Genomic DNA, 9460 nt, shown 5'->3' with positions numbered 1-9460 from the left:
AAAATCCATGGCAGGAAGTCTTTGCTTGGTAGAGGTCAGCTCCTATGGATGGCTGCAGCTCACTGAAAACATGGAGGACATATGCCTGGTCCCATCTATCTGGCCCACTCTTCTGATGGCACAAAAATCTATAGAAACTTCTAAACATGTGCACATTTACTTAAACAAATATATCAATATATTAATAATGTATAAGTAAAATATATATATTTTATAAAAACTATATATATATATATTTTTTTTTTTTGGTAGACACTACAGAGTAGTTTTTTCCTTCAGGATGTTTACCTCTAATTATTTCATATTGCCCTTTGATCCCGGGTCCCTGTGCCTATTGTCTTTGCAGATGAGATATGGGTTCCCTCCCCATCAACCTAGAGGCACTCAGAGGCTGTGGCACAGAAGGGGAAGTGGCAAGGCTTAATTTCAGAGACATTGGCCAGCAACACTGTCAAGACCTGAGACCGACTGGCTTTTACAGAAGCCAAGTTGCTGCTGAGGCTGACAGCTCTAGAGCCTGGCATCCCACCTGACCATCCAGAGACTTCAGAGACCTCCAGAGGTAACAAAGGAAACCAAATTTAATTAGAAAGGTCCAGCAGGTACAGAGAGCTCATGCCCTCCACGGCATGCTCCAGGTCCTTCTGTGGCTTACAGCAGGTTGAGGTTTGTAAGGCCAATGGCAGTAAGGACCAGTATGAAGCCAAGCAAGAACAGCTCAGTGTAGCTATGTCTTCTCTCACTGGCTTTTCCATACTGCTCCTTAAAGAACCCAAGGTTTGGTGGCCCCTCCCCATTACATAAGTTCCATTTACAGCACTTTGCAAATCGGAAGGGCAGGGGGTTTTCAATCAAAAATTTCTTAGGTGGGGCTAGTTTAGATTCATCATTTTCAACGTCAGGGGCCAAAACTGGAGGCACCGGACAGGTTCTGGTACAAAGTTTTGCCGCCCAGAGGAAACGTTCGAAGATTCCTAATGGGAAAGAAAGAGAGAGATTATGAGTTCAGTGCCCTGATACCAGAGACTCTCCAGATTATCTGTACCACTTTGGGCTTTGTCAAATGAGAGTATCAGTGAGGGGGTAAGAGCCACCACCCAGGAGGAAGAGAACCAGGCTGCTTCAGGGGGGACTGTGTGGTCCTCCACATGCTATAGGGATTTGGGGCTCTATTTGAAACACAGGATCCTTGATCTTCAACTTCTTAAACACAGAGTTGGCTCAAGTGACTGAAACTTGCATATGGCAAGGACCTCTGGCCATCCTGGCTTAGATGCAGGTGGCAGGAGGCTAGTCTTTAAACCTCGGCTGATAGTGCACAAGATAGTTTTTTTTTTTTTTTCATATTAAGGAATAAAGTTCCTATTAGCTGAACCAAGTCCTGTCTACTGTTTTTGTTGGGATCAGTAAGCAGGCACTTCTATGGCCAGCCCCAAGGGACCTGATAGACCGGTTATCAGGCATTTGTGAAGACACCCTAACCACCTGGAATTACCTGCGCATGCCCTTGATCACCCTATAAGAGAACTGGAGCCCTCCCTTTTCTCTCTTCTCTTCTTCCTCTTCCGCTCTCTTGCTCTCTCTCTCTCTCTTTCTCTCTTTCTCTCTTTCTCTTCCTTACTCTTTCTCTCTCTCTCTCACTCTCCCCCCTTCCCTTAATAAACCTCCCATGTGGAACCGATCTTGTGGTGTGATTTGTAAACCCGCGTGTAACCTTCACATTCGCATGTTTCCTAACATTGGTGCGTTTGGGCTGGGATAGGTTACCTCCAGCAAGTTCCCTGAGCGCGCCGGGGCTTCTGGAAAACCTATTTTTTTTCTCCAAATCCGCCCGAGATCTCCACTTTCCTTCTACCAGTTCGCTACAAATTCATCCAACACCCGCCAAATTGGTGAGTTCACTTTTGGTCAGCATACCCCTTTTACTAAACCACATCTCTACTTAGGGCCTCAGGTTCCCCTGGGAGAGCTTTCTACAATGCGGTTCCTCTCTACCTGCTCTTGCAGAAAGCCCTAGCTAGGCAAAAGAACCGTGTTCTTTCGGCCATGGGGCACCAGGCCTCGGTCCGGTCACTGGCCAATATCTGACGAGATACTGTACCAGACCAGACCTATCTGTCTAGAGACTTGTCTTCTTCTGGGACGCCATTAAAAGGCCTCGTGTCTCTCGCTTCCCGATGGGAAACGCCCATATGCCGCAGTCTGTTCCCCCAGCCTTCTTTCTCCTTCGCTCTAAAACTCCTCTCTGTTCCTCCTGTTCTCCTACTAAACTCCTTCTAACCATTAAACCAAATCTAAGGAGTTCTGCCTTTGACCCAGCGGATAAAGTTCCACCCCGCCGCCTCACTCCTCCTGCCTACTGCCCGAGTGGCCACAGGCGGTTGGGCCCGGGTCTTCACCAAGGTAAACAGCCTGAGTCCCACCAGTCCCAACGGCCAACAGCGCTCTGAGATGCAGAGACACACAGCGCTGTAATAGACTTTTCAAAACTTGGTAGGGAGTTTTGCAAACTTTAAAATTCCCGCAAAAATGCCTGGGTGCAGCCATCTTGGCTTTGGGAAAAATGGGCGGGGCCTTGGTTACATCAGAGGCTTCCACGTGGCCGGCGCCATCTTTAATTCGGGCAAAGAGGCCCTGCCTCCTGTGTGCCTCTCTCCAGCGCTATCCCTCCGCCCCTTTCCCAAGCGGCTTCTATTTAAAAGCTCTCATCCTAATTCCTATATTCCACTCACATATTTTCAAATGCTTTATATAATCTTTATAATTTTCTCATTGGGTTTACATTCCTGGTCTTTTGGGGTTCGTAAACTGGGCACAACATTTTGGGGGCTCGTCCCGGGACCCCAAGACTCCAGGAACCTGACCCGAAGTGAAGTGTATGTTTATGCCGGCCGTAAGTGTAATGTTTCTGTGCAATGTTTATATGTGTAGTACTTTCTGTTCTCTGTTTTAAAAATTCCTCAGAGCTTGTACTTTCTGTTCTCTGTTTTAAAAATTCCTCAGAGCTCGAGGTGTCTGTATCTGGGTAGCAAGATGTGATCAAGGTGGTCACAGCTGCTGAAGTTCAGGGGGACGACTAGCTTCATAGTATTTTCTGGTTAATGTTTTTTGTCTCAATGTCTCTGTACAGTATTTGTTTGTGTCTACTTTCTGTTTTATGTTCTAAAAGGCCTCATAAAACTTGTTTAAAATGTGTGCCTATGTGTTCAAAAGCTCTATGGACACATATGTATAGGTTACCACGTGGTATATAAAGTGCCTCAGTGCCTCACCGCCATCTTGACTTTACCATGTGGGTTATAATTTAACCGCCATCTTGGTATGGGTTAAAAAATAATTCTCATTTCCTTCTAGGTTAAAAGAATGAGTTATTTTAAATTGGTATTGGTTTTAAAAATTAAGTTGTTTGCATTGGTAAATTCTGGTTTTAAAATCTGGTTTTGTTAAGATTATGGTTATGCCTTGTGACTTCTCTCCTACAAAAGGGGTACTTTATTTTGATATTGCAAAAACGGGTTTTAAAAATTGTTTCAATGTTTAAGGCTATAAAATGTTTAAAGTTTATCAAGCATTTGGGTATGACAATGATCTTGGACAGTCTAACAGAAAAATTTAAAAGTTTCTCGATACTTTGGGGGAGAATAAAAATATTTTGGTATTTATTTTATTAATTTTACTAAGTAAAACTGAGCCACGTGGTTTGGACTAATTAAAAAAATTTACAGTTTTTAAAATTTATCTTGTGGAGAGCTGTTTGTTTGTTAAGCTGCTTTGTTTATAAAAAACATGTTTTCAAAAACTTGTTCTAAGTTCCTTAGAGTTTGTTTATGTTACCTGCTACAGGAAAGTTATTTAAAAAAAAATTGGCAGTTTCAAAACTCCTTTCTATTAATGTAACTTGTTTTTGCTTTGCCTATAAGAAGCAAATCGTAGACGCTGGGCTCCAACAGGATCATGACAAAATACAAAGTTCTATTTTGATGATGGGGATCGTGGATGCTGAGTTCAGTTACACGTGGCCAGCCACCATGCTAGTCCAGAGATAAAGAGGGTAAAGCCATGAGTTTACAATCACTTTTGTTTAGGTCTGAGTTATGTTCAGTCGTCTGATTAGTGCTAAATGCAAAACTTTTTACTATCCAATTTTAATGCAAGTGATAGGAGCAACAAGATTTGCTAGCTTCTCTATAACTATACCTGATTAAAAGGTTTGCTTTAATTTTAGTTCAAAAAGAGCAGATTTAAAGTTATGCTAATAACTACAGTTGGTTAAGATGTTAAGCTATACCTAGTGTTTTGTTTAGTTTTTTTTAAGGTTAAGCCTAGGATGGGTAACTAAAGTTGCCTTTGTAAATCTACTTAGAATATATAGTCCTAGAACATGCATCTCAGAAATATGCTAGAACTAGAGAGTATAGCATTCTGTTTTTATAGGACACAGTTTAGAGCATATGATAACTCAGATATGCTGCCCTCAAGCTTGTCAGAAATCTGAATATGGCATTTTAACATGTGTAAGCTTTTTCTTTCTTCTTCTTCTTCTTCTTCTTCTTCTTCTTCTTCTCTCTTGCTCTCTCTCTCTCTTCCTTTCTCTTCCTTACTCTTCCCCTCTCTCTCTCTCCCTCTCTCTCTCTCTCCCCTCCCTTCCCTTAATAAACCTCCCAAGTGGAACCGATCTCGTGGTGTGATTTGTGAACCCGAGTGTAACCTTCACATTCGCACGTTTCCTAACAATTTTACCATCCCACAAACTTCCCAGGACACAGAGAGACCAGGGACACGTGTATGGTGGTAGTGGGGGTGACTGAATTTGAATGCTCAAGTGCTAAAACAAAAGAAAACAGAACAAAAACCACCACTGTAGGTAGAACGTTATGGGTTCCCTGGATCCACTTTGGGAAGCTCTCTTGCATCCAGAATTTCTGTAGTGAATCCTGGGGGGACGGAGTCACTCTGCAAACACCAAAGCAATGGCCACTTCTCCAAGAATGCACAGTAAGCTGTAACTCTATCCCTATAATTCCCTCATAAAACCTACCTAGTGCTATTCTCAGTAAGTTATTTGACATCATCAGAGCTTACTTTTTTTAAATAAAAATATATAAAGATAAATATACATTATTCTCCCAGCATGCTAATACCTCTGGCCAGCTGCCACCATTGCATGTGCTCCTGCCTGGCTCCTGCTTTCCAGTGCTGAAGCCTGCATTTACCTGCATTTAATGGCTTCTCCTCTTTAAGTGTGGCTTGTTTGTTTTAAAGGTTTTGATTGACAGCGCCTGTTCCCCCAAAAAAAAACATTTGTTATTCTGCCCACAGGACCCTAGAGAGAACCCAGAATGAACTGAACACTCACGTATAGCAGCGACCACACAGAAGGGTTTGTCGTCAGGACACACCTGCGGGTTGGAGCAGTTGAGGCTGTTCTCTACCTCACAGACATGACAGGTGATTGCTGTGAACCCAGCAGTGAGGGATTGGAAAGAGGGAAAGAGAGAGAGAGAGAGAGAGAGAATGGAACCACTATTCCAGTACCAAGCTTGTCATGCTATTCCAAGTGGCTTCCAGGAAAAGTGACCACCACCACCACCACCCCCACGCTGTCCCCATGCCCACAGTCTGTACATGCTACCTAAGTTCTCAGCCTCTGTCTGGAGTCCTTCACATCTGGGTACACCTCCTGAACCCACGTTCCCAAGCAAACACTCTAGTGTCAAGATGCCAAAGGCTATCCATTCCCACACCATCCTTTACCCCAGGGTTCCACAGCCACCCTTTTGTCCAGGCCCACTCTCCTTGTTTCCAGGTCCCATCTTAGATGGGAAACAGACTCTCTCCTGGGTCAGGGTTAGTGCAGCTCCAGTCTGGGGAAGACCACGGTGGCACCTTCTGCTAATTCCCAGGCCCCATCCTTGAAACTGAAGCTCCAAGGACATGGCAGCCTTGATTTTCTAGGACTTCCTCAAGAAGGAAGAGTGATGGGAGGAACAGACCAGGAGCCCCGAGAATGAATAATCAATCCATGCTTGCCCTTAGGGGAAACTCCAAATCGGAAGTACCTCTCTATCCCTACCCCCACCCCTGCCTCCACCAACCCATCCCCGACCCTGACCCCGCTATATAGTCTTCCTGACCTCCGGTCTCACATTCCTGGACTTTAGTGTACACTACCGCAATGGACTCTGGGCACACCTCACGCACCCACGTTCTCAAACACTCATCTCTGCCATCTTGTATCGTCTAGGGGCTTAGGGATGCAGCACTTACCGCTATTCACCAACGGTAAACCCATGACGGTGAGCAGAACCAAAAGGGTCACCATCTCCCGAGGGTGGTGCCAGGGCCTGTGGAGGATTGTGAGAGAGTGGCTAGCACTGACTACTAGAGTTCCCGAACCCGCGCGGCACAGAACCCTCTCCTGGTCCCGGACCCACCCCCACCCCCGCCCCGGCCTCTTTCCCTGCTTGCTCGGCTGACCCCCAAGCTCTCACGCCCCAGAAAATCTTTCTCACACTTTCTGCCCCAAACAGTCTATGCTCTGGACCACTTGCTGGCCCGCACAACAAGTGGTTTATTTGTCTACACTGCCCAACCACACTAACTTCCTCCGCGAGTCCATGAGTCCCTGAATCTGACTAGCAAGGTCGGAGGAGAAGCAGGTCTGGGGTCGCTCTCCCTACACTGCCCCCTACAGGGTGCCACGGGTGCTCCTTCTGGAACATTCCGGCTCCCGCCAGCCTGGCTGTTTCACTGAGGCCCGCCCAGAGTGTGTGACTCAGGGTCTGAGTGACAGCCGGCAAACAGCGCCCCCGCACCCCCGCCTGTCTCCACTCCAATTATTCTTTCCTCGGTAAGACCCTTCTCCCCTGGCAGCCAGACTCCAGACAGCCCCACTCTGACCTTCCTTTCGCCACCTGAGGCAGACGCGGTGCTGGAGTCTGTGTTCAGATTACTTCCATGAACGAATACAAACGCACACGCTCCTAGAACAACGGGTTTGAGGAACACAGCACCTTCCACCTCGAACACAAAGCACTGCTGCAGATTTGTCATTGAGCGGTCCCATAGAGAACTCCGCCCCGCATTCCAGTTTCTCTTGTCTCCTTTTTAAAAACCCTGCTTTCTCACCACAATCCTGTGATAATGTATTTTGTTTGTTTGTTTGTTTGTTTGTTTGTTTTCACAGTTGCATGGATTTCCCTAGCCAGAATTTAGCATAGCATATTTAAACAGTCTCCTTTAAAATAAAATAGCTATTTTGGACAGTGTTTTTATGCTGTATATAGTACTTCATTGTCTGGAATGTCACTCTCAGCATGTGAAAGCATACACAAGGGCAACTTCCCAGCAATGAGGTGGAGGGTCAAAGGGTTAGGAGTATTTGCAACTATTCTCCAGTCGCTGCATCTATCAGTGGATAAGTTTGTCCTTATATTACGATAAATGGATGTCTGAGCCCATGCACTTGAGAGCCCACCCGAGAATGAAAACAACTGTAAAAGAAAAACAGCTGTGACTATTCCCATCCTTGAATTAAAGCCAGAGGCACGTAGCTCTCGAATGGCAGGATGAACTGCTCCGAGATAGCCTTGACTTGAAGCTAGAGGCAGATAGCTCTCGAAGGGCAGGATAAACTGATCCGAGATAGTTTTTAAAAAAAATAAGGGCAGGGTGAATTGTTTTGAGAAAACTCACAAACAGCCAAAACAAACAAACAAAAAAAACAAACAACTAGCTGTAAACTATCTTAATGCTATTCTTGCTGACCAATCAATGTATAGAGCAAAAATGGCCAGATTTTTAAGTATAAAAACTGTGTGCTTTGCATGCTCGGGGTCATCTCCTGCCTTTGGAGGGGCGACCCTATTGCGATTGGAATTAAAAAAAAAAAAAAAAAAAAAAAAACAACTCTTGCTTTTGCATCGAGTTGTGGTCTGTGGGAATTCCTGGGAAGGGCACGATCAAGAACTCCTGAGCTGTGAGACCCCAGGTCTTACACACTATTTTGTTTTTTAAAGCGAAGAACATTCTTATCAATGCTTTGGGTTCCCACAATCTTGTCGGTGAAAATAGGATTTTGGTAATTTTTAGTCTCCATTTTTAATGAACTGGACTAATCAAGTATCTTTATTTCTAGTGGATATCAACATCTACCTGTCTACTTACATACTTATTTATTGTAACCCCTGCATGTGTGTCTGTGGCCCATCTTTCTATTGATCTCTTCAAGGGGAGATTAGTTTGTTGTTGTTGTTGATGATGATGATGAATGAACCTTTCCGCCTCTTCCCATTTGCTGCCAACACTTTTAATAAGTTTAATAAGTTTATTTTGTAGCATGTGTCCCAGCCTCCTTGGGCAACTCTAGCTAAATGCTGGAGAACAAGGGTACAAACAGAAAAGAGATTTATGTCTCACAGCTGTGGAGGCTGAGAAGGCCCAAGATCAAGGTGCCAAGAGTCTCTCTGTCTGCTGAGGACTGGTTGCTTTTAGATGGCACTGCCTAAGTTTGGTTACATGGTAGAAAGGAGGAAGGGTTGAACTCACATCCAGCAGCTCTTTTATAAGGACAGCAAGCCTAGGCCCGAGAAGAGCCTTCATGGCCTAACCAGTCTCCAAGGACTTCACCTGTCAATACCATTACAAAGGCTGTGTGTGTGTGTGTGTTTGTAGGGACACCTACACTGAAGCCACAAGCCATTGCAGGGTAAAATTTAGAGGAGTACATGAAATTTGGAGGGACACTGTCACAGGCTTGCAGTGACACCTGAATACAACCTGAGCAGGGGTTGGGGGGAGAGAGAAAGGGCAACACAAAAAAGGACACCAAATCTAGGCTTTGTTCAAGATGTCATTTACTGAAAGTCAGGTTAACACTTAAATAGCAGGAAAGCACAAGCAGTTTCTCACGGAGACAATTTTTACTTAGCCAAAAACGTAGGAGGGCTCACTCAAGGTTACACAGAACCTGCTCTCTGGTTACCATGGTTGCACGGAGTTTTGCAGGGTCAGAGCCCTCTGCTGTAGAATTGCCAGGGTCAGTCTCTGAGACAGCAAACTTTAGATTATAGCCAGGGCCCAGACGCTGAATTCCACTGCTCAGATGCGCTCTCCAATTTGCCATTAACTCCAAATGGGCTGCCACAGGACAACTACAATGAAGTCACAGACATTGCAGGGTATGGATACCACCGCCATGCTGACCATCTTGAAGGATGGATGTTGTTATAATGAAAGAAAAACCCAATGATTTTATTTTACCAATGAAGACTCAGGAGCTAGACACATGGGTGAAAGCCTACTAGCTCAGAGAGGCAGAGAAAGCAACAAGCAGACCTTCCTATTCTACCAACGTCCCAGAAGGAAAAAGGCCTTCCTACTCAGCTCACATCCCAGATGGAAAAGGAAAAAAGCAAAAAGCCCAAAGCCAAAAACTAAAAATTAAAAACTAAAAACCAAA

The 9460-nt window shown here is 44.9% G+C and overlaps 1 protein-coding gene across 1 annotated transcript; it reads right to left on the bottom strand.

Annotated features, from left to right (window-relative positions):
* Positions 1 to 651: 651 nt before the first annotated feature.
* Positions 652 to 7053, bottom strand: Ly6k (lymphocyte antigen 6 family member K). Its single transcript, XM_055626652.1, has 4 exons — positions 6980 to 7053; positions 6268 to 6344; positions 5357 to 5455; positions 652 to 974 (listed from the first exon to the last, which is right to left on the bottom strand). Exons 1-4 carry the CDS (start codon positions 7051 to 7053, stop codon positions 652 to 654), a joined length of 573 nt encoding a protein of 190 aa, XP_055482627.1.
* Positions 7054 to 9460: the final 2407 nt, after the last annotated feature.

Source organism: Psammomys obesus, unplaced genomic scaffold (assembly GCF_907164565.1).
Source record: "Psammomys obesus unplaced genomic scaffold, mPsaObe1.curated_primary_1811, whole genome shotgun sequence".
NCBI lineage: Eukaryota > Metazoa > Chordata > Mammalia > Rodentia > Muridae > Psammomys > Psammomys obesus.
This window is presented reverse-complemented; position numbering and strand designations above follow the sequence as displayed.

Excerpts from the sequence above, each read along its gene's own strand:
- Ly6k (XM_055626652.1), bottom strand. The coding sequence starts at position 7,053 with ATGACAAATCTGCAGCAGTGCTTTGTGTTCGAGGTGGAAGGTGCTGTG. Across the intron at positions 5,456-6,267 it reads TTTACCGTTGGTGAATAGCG|CAATCACCTGTCATGTCTGT; the intron begins GTAAGTGCTGCA and ends CTGGGTTCACAG. Across the intron at positions 975-5,356 it reads CTGTGTGGTCGCTGCTATAC|GAATCTTCGAACGTTTCCTC; the intron begins GTGAGTGTTCAG and ends CTTTCCCATTAG.